Source organism: Lampetra planeri, chromosome 5 (genome assembly GCF_965212315.1).
Source record: "Lampetra planeri chromosome 5, kcLamPlan1.2.h2, whole genome shotgun sequence".
Lineage (NCBI taxonomy): Eukaryota > Metazoa > Chordata > Hyperoartia > Petromyzontiformes > Petromyzontidae > Lampetra > Lampetra planeri.
Genome location: NC_136111.1, coordinates 17,054,201 through 17,068,860, shown reverse-complemented (window position 1 = coordinate 17,068,860; position 14,660 = coordinate 17,054,201). Strand labels below are relative to the sequence as shown.

The window sequence follows — 14,660 nt, the reverse complement described above, 5'->3', positions numbered from 1 at the left end:
AAATACAGACAACACGTTCTACTTAATTAAATAGACTTTTAATAAATGTTTTCTCCTACAACGTCAGAGTGCAGCGCCACCTTAAATACGCACTATGACAATAGTTTAAAGCGATATGAAGCATGTTTATTTGGGGGGGGGGGGGGGGGGGCAGAGCTTTGTGACGTCATATTTGAGGGGGGGGGGGTCTGACTTTTTATGACGCCGTGTGACGAGGGGGGGATAGTAAAAAAATCGGCCAAAATCGCGTGACGTCATTTATGGACGGCCCCTTTGTGTTTCGGGTGGCAGGAAGTTATTTGTCCTGTACCGAGATCTAGTAACGGTATTGTGTTGAACTTTATTACAATATCCTGGAACAGTTTTGATAGTGGAAACGCGAGGCAAATTTACAGGTCCCGTCATGGAAACGTGGAACTTTTACAACAGACTCGGAGCAGGCGACAGTCATAAAACGGAGACTCTTTCCCTTACATAGTTCCACTTTGGAATTCCATTCCAATGTCCTTTTCCCCCCAAGTTCGTGCAACTTTCCGCAATTCAAGATATACAGTCTGTTGGCTAAAGGGTCGCCTGGTGGGGATTATATGTGGTGTAAAAGGGCTCGCATTAGGACTAAGTTTTTATTTTCCAATCAGACTAAAGTTTAGAGTTTAGGGTCATTTGTATACATCTAGAGTGACATTTCTCTTGGTTTGCAACGTAGATCTGTGGGCTCCAAGGGAAATTTTCACGCAAATCGCATGCAACTGGCCACAGCATAGTAGCATCGGGGGGCTGGAGGAAGTTGGGACCAGGCTCTCCACGAAACTCTTGGTCAAATCAACGAGTGATGGAACAACATTTACAGACGACGGGTGAGGGCTAGATTAGAATGCACGATAGGCAAACGGTAAATATTGTACCGTTTCTAATTATATTTCGATTTAAAGCTTTCGTGACTGCAGATATTCATCTTCTTGGTTCTTTCGTTAAAGTCACGTAGAAGGGAAATAAAAATAAAATAAATAAAAAACATAAAATAATTCTCACGACGTTTCGGCCACAACGCAAGCAGCCGTCCTCAGGTGAAGAACAGGTCTGTCGGGGAGACAGCGAGGCTGCTTGCGTTGTGGCCGAAACGTCGTGAGAATAATTTTATTGTTATATTTTTCTTATTTTATTATTTCCCTTCTACGTGACTTTACCGAAAGAACCAAGAAGACGTTTCTAATTATGTTGAGCGTTTCTCATTGGTTTAAATATTTTTTTTTACACTGCGTTGTGCACACCGCTGTTTTTATATGCCCCCCCCCCCACCCATACTCTTTAAAAAGGTCAAACTCAGGAATGACATTTTCATGGAATATGTTTCACACCGGTACATTTTTCAGGAGCACAGCTCCGGATGGCCTGCAGTGTGCATTCTATTGTTTGTTGTTGTAACTTTCTGAGCCTCCCCTCCTGGACATCTGTGAAAAGAGCCTCTGAACTCATCGGATTCCTCCAAGAAAAATAAAAAATAAAATAAAAGTTCTGGTCAGGGATAGGGCCAGGGCTTAGGCTTTCGTCGGATGATGGGCGTCAAGAGCGCAGGACAATCACCACGTTCCCACTTCACGTGACATCAAATTAGCGACCCCATTATTATTCTGTATATGAGTCCTATTCTGTTGTAATGTGTAGCAATGTCATGGTTATTGTTATGATTACTAGTGTTATTTAGAATGTTTGCACAGGAAACATTTTACCAAAGGCGTTTCTATTTCTCGTTTTGCAATATTTTATCTTAATCCTCACTCTAGATGCACTATTTTGCAATTATTCTCTAATCTTAATGTTCAGTTTATTGCATATTTAATTTATAATTAAGTAATATTTTTTAAAAAATTGCCTTTATTCATTGCTACATTTATTGTATTTATAATTTTGATGCGACCTCTTGCAAACGTTGTTTCTGTTTTGTTGATGAAACCAGATTCAAGAGCTTCTCAGCTCACAGGGCAATTCTAAATAAGCTGTTCAATTAGTCAACCCGCGGGGTCGCGTGGTGCTCGAGCCCGGTTATACCCCCCCCGCCCCACTACGAGTATGATGATCCACATCAGATATTTCACTCGTCTCGATTACCTGAAGTGGCAAAACTTTAATCAAGATCTATCCACTGCTGGACTGCTGGATGCAGGCCTCCCCAAAGCCGTCGCCACCCTTTAGTATCCCAGGATGCAATAATCCCTCCAACTCCAGCACACGAGGTGTTGACATCGGTTCGTCTCCACGGTGGACATAAGTCTTGGGCGCGATCCCTCCTTTTGCTGCGACTCCAGTCTCCACCAAACATAAGTCATGCCCAAGACTAATTTTCATAAGTCAATACGGTGTCTCTAAACACGACGCCAATATGAAGTAAAACTAAAATGTTGCCTTGTGTATGGATTACAGAGCATATGCAAAGCTAAACTGGTCACCATTTAATTTAAATTTGCTACGAAAATTGGTAAAGATTTTGGCACTGCTGTTTTTAATGGTCCACAGACTAATAATCATAATCCTCGAACCACCACGCACCTTTTATGCAACTTACCCCTAGCAATTCTTCTAACAAATGGTAGCAATACAAAAAAATGTAGATACTGCTCTGGCAGTGGTGCCCAAATAACAAACATACGTGTCAATAACTGCTCGAAAAAATATAATACATGTTAAGCGATGTTCGGGCATAGCCCTTCTCTCCACGAAGGGTAATTGCCCAAATTGTCACCTAAATATATTATTTATGGCAGTGTTGACCAATATTTAAAGGTTTTTGTTGTGTGCTCAACTCCCAGAAGGGCCATTCGGTGCGAATATTAATTGTACCCGACAGCCTCATGCTGACAAGCCACTCAAACCGTTCTCATGCTGAGATTTGTCGCAGCAACGAGGTAGCAGCTCTCATTGTGGGGCATCAAGGTGGCAAGATGTTAATTATCTGCCCTGGTAAACATGTGGTCATGGGTTCGATCACGACCCTGACGCCTACTGTATATTTAGGGTTTGCATGTTCTCTCCGTGTGGTCGTGCGTTGAGTACTTGGCTGCCATACATCCCCACGTGACTTGAGCTATAACGTGGCCAGGTCGCTTCTGAAAAAGAGCTATTTACAGCTCAGTGGGCCTGACCTGGAGATATTTAAAAAAAAATGTATACCCAGCCTCTCCCCAGGGCTCAAAATACAGAAAAAATTAACCCGTAAAAACAAAGTTTTTCACTATAAATCCTTTATATGCGTGGCGGCTAGAGTCCTCTCGTCCTCTGGCTTGAGATGGCTGCCACCTATGGGTCAGATGATTGCCTGCCACCATTAAGCAATTGGTAATTAAATATAATTTATTTTTTCCTAAAAAGTGTAAAATTTTGGAAAAAAATTTTCACTAAAATAAATTGTCACGCACAACGAGTCTGTGTGCAAAATGTCAGCTCGATTGGATCACGGGAAGTGGGTTAAAAAACGACCGAAAATTTTGCATGGTCGCAAGCGCACAAGCAAGCAAGCGAACTTAATATAAAGAATTTAAAAAGATATTGCCACCCAGAGGCGGCCACATTCCACAACACTCACACACTCAACACGCAGAGGTTAGAAATTTTGATTGTTTTAATTCGTTCATCTCGGACAAATGCCGGAATTATGACCAAAATCATACCACCACACGCCACACTAACTGTTCAAGCCTGGCGAATCACTTCACCTCATCGCAAAGCTCCACCGAGCACAGCTACTTCTTCGAGAGCTCGTCGACGCTTTGTTCTCAACCTTACTCAATTTCTAGAGGTCCCATCGGCATAACGCCTCGCTCAATCTGGCGTGACAGGCACACACTCAAAACTGTTCTCAAAATTTATTTCAATTTGATTCTGGGTTTTCTTTGTCCCCCCCACCACACCCACCCCCCACGCCACCCCTCCCCAATCACGTTCAGCCCAAACACAGCTCTGCTTCCAGGCACGTACATGAACGAAAAATGGAGTATAACGTTAAATGCTTTGAGCAACAAAAAAATCAGCGCAAGAACCACAGTGTGTTTAGCAAACAAATAACAGTGTTCAGACCAGTAAATTACATTGCCTAACTGCAGGCACCACCGGGATTTTCCTAAAAAATTACAGCATTATTCAATCGACAAATGAAATTGGAATGACCAGTTTTTATAGTATTCCATGGAAGAGCAGCACCGGTACCAAGTGTAGTGACAAAACTTGGAGTGAAAAAGTTATTTTATATGGCCAATTTAACAATGGTTTACAACCCCAAAAAAGCTGTGATTATAAAACTTCAAAAAACCTAGTTTTGCAACCACAGGTGATACCAACTGGTTAATTATCCGGTCTGCACCCATGGATTACACACACGTATTATCAGAGTGCTTTGTGTTGGCAGAATACATTAAAACTGTGCTAAATCCTTTACAATGCACACACCATCAGTCCAAAGGTCAATATCAGTTATCTTATTCATCAACACATCGAATGTGACAAGACTTCGGAATTTCCACAAAACCAATTTCTTTATATGGTCAAGATGGGTGTATTGTGAGATAAGCTTTTCAAATAAAATGCTCCCATTTATCACTTTTATTGTCCATACAGAAAAATCGGTACCACTTAATGTTTCGCGAACTCCCGACATCTGACCTGGCCAATGGACTACGTTTGTCATTAAGTTTCAAAACGCCACATTATCACCAGAAGCAATGCCTCTCCACAATAAAGGCCGATGTCGTGACTATGAACACCCACGTGTTGTGCATGTGCGTGCACTCTCGAGCCACAGCCAGATGATTTCCCCAAAGCGCGGCCATAAACAAAACGTGCGTGAAGACCGATCTTGGCAGCTGTGCAGAAAGAAAATTGTGTTCACGGTGCTCAAGAAGTTAATGCAATAGCCTGAAAGTTTTAGCTGAACAACTTTGACCCCTCACAAAAGTAGCTGAAAATTCCTGCAAGTGTCCACGCTCACGGAATCGCGTAATTGAGCAGAGGCTGGGTCCAAACTGACCATGCATGCCAGTGCATTGCCACCTCATAGCTTGGGAAAACCCTCAACCCACGAGATAATAATAGAAGTGCCCCTCTTCTCATGCTTTGCTCACCTTGAGTAACAAATTCAACCCTGACAAATTGTATTTGGTGGTTAATAGCTGTGTGGGGTGGGTCGCTAATTGTTGACATTTAAGAGTACAAAAAACCCTTACACACACACCCACAGCCAATGAGGATGACCGTCACTGCAGTGGAGAGTGTGCTTTTGCGGATTTTGACCAGCCCTGCGACACAAGCCGGGACAATCACAGCTGGGAAAAGCGTGTAGCTGTGTAAACCACCTACCGCCCAACTGGACGATAAAAAAAGCACATTGTTCTAGTTCGTGTGCGTGCGCGTGTTAGTTCGAAATTTCTCATTACACAAGGAGTTGAACACTTACTGCATGTCGTGAGTTAATAAAGAAAATTACAAATGCCTTCCCAAAGGACCCCCCCCCCCCCCCCGGTCGTGGCTAATGCAAACGTCTACAAACTCGTTTCGGCCTCAACGACAACAATAATTAGGTGGTTTAACTTTAAAACAAATGGAAAGTTCACCAGCTAGGAGAATGTACTTTTGATATTTAAAAAATATACAACACCATAACAAAAAGCCCCAGAAAAGAAAGATGCGGGGAGGAAGGAGGTGGCGGTCGCCTCCTCCTCATCCCCGGCGGCACGCACCCCCCCCCGCCCGGCCCCGCATCCTCCCAGCGCGGGGGCCTCGTCCGCTGGCGCTCGCAGGCACGGGCGTCCGTGCAGCTCTCGCGACACCTGTTCAGGCCGGGAGGCTCAGCTTCTTGCCTTTCAGGACTGCGGGTGAAAATAACACAAAGGTAAAGCACCACCACACAATTTCGATTTAAAGCTTTCGTGACTGCAGGGATTCATCTTCTTGGTTCTTTCGGTAAAGTCACGTAGAAGGGAAGTAAAAAAATAATAAAAATAAAACATAATAAAACAATTCTCACGACGTTTCGGCCACAACGCAAGAAGCCATCCTCAGGTGAAAACCAGGTCTGTCGAGGCGACAGCGTCTGAATGACGTTTTATTATGTTTTATTTTTATTATTTTATTATTTCCATTCTACGCGACTTTACCGAAAGAACCAAGAAGACACCACCACACATTTAGACGTACACAACGTCGGATGTGGCGCCACGGTGGCGATATGTTAACTACCTCGCCTGGTATACAGGTCCTGGGTTCAATCCTGACCCTGACGCCTGTATATGTGGAGTTTGCATGTTCTTTCTCTCTCCCACCCAGTTATTCCCTCCACATTTTGAAACATGCGTTTAAGAGTATTTGGCTACTATAAAATTGCACACAATAAGCCACTTCATTGGGATATCAAATTGTGGCCAGGTCGCTACTGAAAAAGAGCTATATCATTCAGCGGGCCGTACCAGGTAAAATATAGTTGAATAGATTTACGAACGCTTATCGTGGTCGGCACGGCACACAAGAGTGGGTGACGTGTTTAACGTGACGCCTGGACCCTTTGGATATTTCAGACTGATGTTTAAACTGTAAGTAGGTACAGCCCAGAACCGGTTCAAATATTAAGCACCAATGGTGTCTATGGTTAGGAAGTGAACCTTGTGTTGACGATATCACTGCGCATTGCAAGAACCACGATGCCACCACTTCCCATGCAAGCCCAAACACACGTACAACACACATACAATACACATAACCCATGTGGAAAGCTTGGAGATTATCCCTTTCAGATGACCAATGGGTTAGCACAAGTCAAAAAATAATTGTCAAATAGAACTGAGAAGACAATTTCGTAAATTTTGCTTTTTAAAATCTTTCTGATATATATACATAAAACCAAACTGAAACTTAACTTTTGGGTAATTTTCATAAAAAACGCACCAACTATTATGCAAACTTAGGCAGTATGCAGCAACTAGCGCTGTACATTTTAAGTGCAATGTTCACGAAACGGAGAAAAGTTCTGAAATTCAAACTTCTATCAAAATGTATATTTTCATTCCAAGATAAAACTGTAGATAAGCAGTACATTGCGTATTGTTATGCATTAAATTTTAATACCATATGCAATTCGTACTTTTGTAATGCTTAAACGACCAGTATGTAACTTAGCTGTAGCATTGAGGAGACCTATTGCACCATTGATAGTTGGGAAGGTGCGATACCAAGGGGGCGAGAGAATGTTCAAAACCCTACCCCCCCATGGCTCTCAAAGTTCACTTGAGCATAGGGCATCCACGAGACATGCAATGATGCCAGGTTCCAAGGGAAAAAATTGTATTTAATTACCGGCTATATCTCGTCTCATTTTTATCACCTTGTTTGTATTGTGTGTTGTGTTTCTTCTTGTCTCATTTTCAGCTTCACGTACAATGTAATAATAGCCGACAACTTGCACATAGGCAGCTGCATTCTCACATACAAGATTTAATGCGTGTATGGCGAGCAAAGGAATTGAGTTCGATAGATGAATTGCTGGGGATCGTTACGAGGGTTTTGACCGAGTAGTGTCATTGTGATAATCAATTAAATAGTCCATTATCAATTCCAAAAGCCATTTAAATGTTAGTCATATATAGTTTACTTTCTGGAGCGATCGAACAGATATGGATGCCAGAAAGTAAAAACGCAACTGGTCATTTGACAACCCATGAAAAATACATTTTGCTGGTTGAAGGCCTCACCAAACCGTGTTGGTCATGTGGCGTGTTTAACCATACTTCACCACTCTGGTCAGTGCCGGTTGGTGAAGGTTGGTAAACTAATCATACATTTTTCATCATTATTTGCGTGAAATTATCAATGTTAGATACTGGGGAGTGACGAGCTTTTTTAATTCCTGTTGCTTGTGGCCTACTGTACCGTTCCGGGGTCATGTGCACGAATGCCTATTTTATTGAGGGTGATATTGGCAAGTAAAATAAAGATTGATGAATTGCTAATCGTTCCAAGTCTGGCGATTGCTCATGTTGCGCCTCCCGCCCCGCACCTTTAGTGATGTACAGGTAAAAGAAGTCGCAGTAGAGGATGGTCTGCACCAGGCCGGCCACGATGGCGATCAGGTCGAAGAATCCCTCGGCAAAGTAGCGCCAGATCCAGTTGAAGAGGTAGAGGGTGCGGTAGACGCCCAGCGCAAAAAGGTAGTGGCTGGTGATGGTCTCCGCCTCCCCCGTCTTGCTCACCATGAAGAGCTGGGGCAGGATGGCCACCGACTCCAAGTATATGGAGAAGGTCCACAGGATCTGGGGGCAGTGGTACACAATGAGTAGGGTACACAATTGAGCGTGGTACACGTGGGATGTGATATGACAGGAGCTTGGTGAACGCCACACGTGGTACACAAGGTATTTGGTATACAATGGGAGGTGGACAGAATGTATTTTAAGAAAAGTTGTATTTAGCACTCAATGGCTATGCAAATAGAGTTTGGTAGACAATGGGTTTAGATTACAATTATTTTGGCACACAAGATTCAACAGTTTAACACGTAGGTTTTAACACGTAAGACTCAACACAAAGTTCGTGCATGGTACACAAAGGGTTTCTTATAATCCTCAGAGTGAATAGATATAAGCATGTGTGCAGACTCTCCCCTTGACAGCAAAATGAGCAACGGAACCACAAAGCTTACCGCACAACCACACAAGAATTGTCAATTCAAGGCATCCCCAAGTCACCTCTGCTGCCCTCTGCTGGTGACTACATATATAGCATGCCGATTGTTACAACGCAGTCTCTTCCAAAGGTGATTGCTAGACAGCAAAAGGTACGCTCGCCCTTTGCTGTCAAGAAATCTTGTGTGTGTATAATTACGCATCATTGTTTCCAGCCTGCACGCGCCTTTCCATCCCTCGAGTTTCTCACCATTCCTAGATCTTAAAATATTTCCCCTTGCCCAACAAGAATTGGGCCGATGCTCATCTTCATTTGTGCTGCCTTGGGGTCGGTGGCAATTGCATTTCCTTTGGTGGGAGAAAAGTCTCTCCCCATATCTCGCCTGTTATGCAGGGGGTCGTGGGTTAGGATCCGACCCTGACGCCTGTATATTTGGAGTTTGTATGTTATCGCCCCGTGGTCGCGTGCATTTCTCTCCGAGTAGTTCGGTTTTTCCCTCCACATTTAGAATCAAAGTCATGCGTTTAAGAATATTTGGCTGCGATAAATTTCTACTTGATAAGTCACTTCACTGAGCTATCGTTAGTGGCTAAGTCGCTTCTGAAAAAGAGCTACATACAGCTCAGTGGGCCTTACCTGGGAAACTATAAAAATTGTTTAGTTTAAGAGTGTGAGGAAGGAAGAGTGAAAATCAAATCGGAGTTAACCGTGTCCACCAGGCCATTGCAGATGCACCCAGAGCTCGGTGGTCAAGGGGGAGCCCGAGGATCGGACAGATGGGGGTGATGGGAATAAAGAGTGGACAAATGTAGTTTGGTGTCACTTTGAAACAGCTGCAGGATTTAGCAGAAGGAAGCCGTGACAAAGTGCAGTGGGCATCGGTGGTATTGTCGATGGTGACCTCCTGAATTTGACCAGTTTAATACATGCAAAACATGAATTTTCCTTGAGTCTAAACACGTGTCTTGAATGACGGGTATTGTCGTTGAAAGAGGTATGTGAACGTGTGTTTGTCAAGAAAGGGCACTTATTTAATTCAACCTTGCTTCAGGCAATTTAACAACGACCACAAAAACCTAAAGCCAAGGCAAACACTACAAAGCAAACGAGCAAACTCATACATGTAAAACAAACATGCCAAACACGTAAAGCTCCTCAAGTTACACATGCTTAAACATAAAAAAAACTTTACTCCATTTATAAAGTTATGACTGCTCACAGGAATAAGTTAATTGTGGAATAAAAAAACACTTAAAAGGTGACTAGTGTGATTGCTCTTGATGAATAATTAATTTTAAAACCTGACTGATAATGATTGAAAAGTTCCTTTAGACATTCTCTTTTGCACTTAACCATATCATGTGAACAGGTCAAACAGTGTAACGGGAACAACTAAAGACACGCTCATAGTTTCAGGACAGCAGTGGCGTGTGCCACTGACTTCAATGTTCCCGTCTTGCGAGCAGACTCACAGGCTTGGTGATCTTCAGTAATGGTGACAACGTTCCTGGGCCACCCACCACTTACAAAATGATGGATCACCCTCCTCCAGCAACTAAGGCCTCGGGGCCGTATTCTTAGTCACAGCTCTGCTGCTGAGTTGGTCTCTTACCATGGCTCAACTCAGACTTGAGCTGCTCGGTTGCTTTCAAAGAAGCACGAGCAGCAGTTCAGTTCATCGAAATACTGTGCATGGCTGGCACCATGCTCCAGAGCAGATTCTAGTTAAACCTGGCTTTGGAGCACGCTCAGGTCTAATAATGCAAACTCCTAGTCAACTTGTGTTCAATGGTTAGTTGCTCTTACTCCACTGCTGTGCCCGCAGCTTGGAGCTCCATCGTTCTGGCCATATGCTCTCCATTTCAATCAATGCTTATTACCTTTCTCTTCTCCACTCCTGTTTGTCTGATCATATTCACTTGACTCGAACATCGACAAAATGCCATCATCTTTCGCCATGATCCAATAAACCACACATTGCTTTTTGGGATGTTGAAATGCAAACGTCTTTTGGCACTTACAAATTAAAATCGTACTGCATTGTAAGTGAACACGAACAGCCACTGTGTGACCGTGCATCGCCAGCCGAGTTGTGAAAGCAGTTCCGTTGAAACCAGCCGCCACCCGTTTGCGATCTACTGTGAGCCCTGGCCGGGTGACGTGCGAACCGTACGCACGCGGTGTCTGTGTGCCATTACCTCCACTACCGAGTAGTCATGGTTGACCACCAGGGATAGCAGTGCCACGGGCAACACCAGGAACTCCACGCGGAATGTATCGTGATTGCTGTCATACGTTGCCTTAAACTTGGAGTAGATCATCCACACCGTCGCATAGGAGCAGCCTATGTAAATGACCTGCTCGCATCACACAGCAAGTGAAGATTTTTGGTGTTACTTTAATAAAATGTGTTAGTTGAATTTACCTGTAAAAATATTGAGGCACCAATATATGTCCATGAATCTTTATCAAAGCAGTCTAGAATGTGAAGTTTCCACGGTGTTGGTAATATTAAATATGATTTGAAGCTTTCGTGACTGCAGGAATTACTCTTGGTTCTTTCGGTAAAGTCACATAGAAAGAAAATAAATTAAATAATAGAGTATAGCGTTTCGATTGCAATACAAGCAACCGTCATCAGGTAGAACTACATTTGAGAGACAAAACACAGAGACATCTCACACTGGTTAGCACTAGTTGGTGAAGCGAGATCTAGGACTAGATCAGATATCAATTACCACAGATGTTGGTTGTGGTCAGGAATCTAACTCTGATATCCAGATTCATAGCGCGGCATGCTAGCCATTGCACTACCACTTCAGCCCCAGCATTCATTATATTATTTTGTTGACAGTCTTTTGCTATGATCTAGCATTTATGATATTGCTAAAAAATAGAAGCAATGTCCGACAAGAAAAAACCCCGTAAGATGTCCCCTGCACAAGACACTAAAAACAAGTTGCATGTCATTAAGCGTAAAAAAATTATCAGTTCACCCACATAAAATGTGCCAAGAGAAAGTAATAAAACATGAAAGTACTCAAACACCGTGAAAGAATGTGACGTGGAACTGAACTACAGGTATACGCTTGGGGTGTGCACAGATGCTGCTGGGACAAACGGTGCCATTTCAATAGTAGTACCGATGGGTTGCTCGTTAAGTTTGCGATATGTCTGCAATGTGACAATTTCTATACTGTTAATATTTGTCTACTATTGTAAGTTTCTCTTTTCAAAAAATGCGTCTTTTGGCAGCACTAGTCTAGATCTGTTTGTTAATTAATTGACATCAGAGGCCTGTGGTACAGCGAGACCCGGGGGGCAGGGAGGGAGGTGACACAGTGGGAAGAGCCAACGTGGAGAGGGGACCCACCTTCATGGTAGTGTTGTAGAGGGAAATGTAGTTGGTCAGCAGGTCCAGGTATCGGGTTGTGAACACCAGGGCAAATAGGATCTGGCTCTTGCCCGATATACCTATGCACAACACACACACATTCAAATGTTTGCATAAGGATACACCGAGAGCCCATGGCCTCCATAGATGTGGGATATAAAACAAATAATGAAAAAGTCCGAAGGACTGACATAGCTATAGACTGCACGTTACACTATAGTACAAATCTATTTTTATATTGACCAACGAACAGTTTTGTCCCCCATTAACATACACTTAGTATCAAATACTTAAAGACGAATACATATAACACAAAGGATACTCATTCATTACAGCTCCTTTAATGTATCTCGACCTGGCCAATTGCTCCTCTTAAGGTGTCATCGCCATACATTTAGTTTTGAAAAGGCATTTTTTTTTACAATTGTCTCCAAACTTCCTGAGTTCACTGCTCCTTTAATTTCAGGTCGGGCTCTTATTTCCTGTTTATTTGTTGTCCTTCCCCCGCGCCTTCGATTAGCAACGCACGGTGCGAAATAAGTGATATATATACAACGGACGTGCCGAGCCTGTGTTAGCAGGGGCGGCTCCTGGCGTCATTAAGACTCTAAAGGACCCTATTGCTATAGACACTAACTACAGTACCAGGCATACTCACTCTCGCATTCACCGACATCGGCCCGATTTAAGTTGCCCACAACGCGGCCTCTGAGCAGGCGAGTTAAACATCTCGGTAGCATCACCGCCACTTCGCGCATTATCAAGTACCACTCTGTGATGGTCCAACAATTGTCATCCAATGGACAATCTGGTCCCCGCCATACGCACGAGGAATGTCCCATCAGCAGAGCAATTGAGGCATCCAACACACGGACGAGACCAGACCTCACAAAACGATTAACTCACCGTAATCCACTCCCCATTACAATGGTGAGCGCTTAAACATTTAGCAAATGGGAGACATTTTTTGAATGACAGCGTCTCTCGTGAGGACAACACCGGACAACCTCCCACGCCGGGCGTGGCGGACAACGCGGTGTTTGGGAGGCAACACAAGTTCGTGGGATGTAAGCAGCGTTCCAACAAAGTCGTCCACACCCCATCTGCGTTACGGGGTGGGCCAGGAGACGGACACCGCAGCGAACCCCTTTGACGAGGTCGCCCGCCTGCCCGCCCCCCGTGCTCCCAATGCCCACAGGAAGCGTTATTAACAAACGAAACGAGAGTCTGGCCGTGCGGCGGTAGCTCAGTAACACATCACAGCGATGCGAGAGCATCTTGAGACTCGGGCAAAGAGATGCGGGACGAAAACAATCGCGAAGAATGACGAATTATTACCACCCAGGCCCCGATGGTTTATCGAGTCCCAGTTCACGGTGGGCCTCCGCTCCACCGCGGGCAACCGGGCTTGCCACACCGCGCGCGACCCTCACCTGCGCACGACCTCGTCTTCCATATCTTGAGGAGGAGGATGATGATGGCGAGGAGATGGGAGAGGTCTCCGGCCAGGCGGAACACGTTCATGGCTCACTTTGACACGGCCGCCTCAGCGCTCTCCCGGCTCCCGCGATATCGCGCGCAAGATGGCGGTCGCCGACGTGGCCCCGGTGACGTCACCCGCGCGGTAAAGCCCCGCCCCTTCCGCCGCCGTCACCGCCCCCTCCCTCCCACCACATCCATCTCGCCCCGCCCCCGGCAGGGTCGTTGACCAATTGGAACGGAGCAACGTGGGGGGGGGGGGGGTGACGTGAGACGAGACGGGGTCCGTGGTTTCTCGATTATAAGACGCACAGGTGCCCCCCCCCCGCGCTTTAAGTGAAAGCAAAAGTTGGGGGGTGCGCGTCTTATAATCCGGTGGCTTCTTCTTGGTTCTTTCGGTAAAGTCACGTAGAAGGGAAGTAATAATAAAAATAAAACATAATAAAATAATTATTTTATTATGTTTAATTATTTTATTATGTTTTATTTTTATTATTTTATTACTTCCCTTCTACGTGACTTTACCGAAAGAACCAAGAAGATGAATCTCTGCAGTCACGAAAGCTTTAAATCGAAATCCGGTGGCTGTTTATGTGAGAGTGATCAGATTTGCAGATTGATTTTTTTAAGGGTGGGGGTCTTTCTGGAGCGTTTTCAGCAGATCGAGTCTACCGGTTTTTTTCGGGGTTATTAGACGCTCCGGAAAGTAAGACGCACCCACCGCCAGCCTCGTGCCCGGAGCAAGCACTAGTGACACAAATATGATCTGCCGCTGTGAAGAGCCTCGGTTTGGGCGAATATCGTCGCCCAACTCCTCTTCTGATGAATGTTTTTGTCATCCTTTGTTATGGCTACAATCTTCAACAAGGGCTGAGAAAGCAACACACGTACACAGTGTTCTTGAATCAATTGGTGACCCACAATCGTGGCAATTCATCAAAACGTACGGGGGCGGGGGGTTAATTGTGATATGCCTCTTCGTAATTAATCAATTCATAAAAACACCATTTATCCATAATAGAGGTTTTTGGGTTAGATTCTGTAAATATAAAAGTGTCGTTGAAACCCGCCACCACCCGACACAGCCAACTAGTAAGGGTTGTCACGTAAACAGAACATGCCAATT

The 14,660-nt window shown here is 44.4% G+C and overlaps 1 protein-coding gene across 1 annotated transcript; it reads right to left on the bottom strand.

Annotated features, from left to right (window-relative positions):
• Positions 1–3,598: 3,598 nt before the first annotated feature.
• Positions 3,599–13,669, bottom strand: LOC144719038 (ER lumen protein-retaining receptor 1). The gene is made up of 5 exons (XM_078594786.1): positions 13,489–13,669; positions 12,035–12,135; positions 10,860–11,018; positions 8,036–8,288; positions 3,599–5,855 (listed from the first exon to the last, which is right to left on the bottom strand). Exons 1-5 carry the CDS (start codon positions 13,577–13,579, stop codon positions 5,821–5,823), a joined length of 639 nt encoding a protein of 212 aa, XP_078450912.1. The 5' UTR covers positions 13,580–13,669; the 3' UTR covers positions 3,599–5,820.
• Between the last annotated feature and the right edge of the window lie 991 nt (positions 13,670–14,660).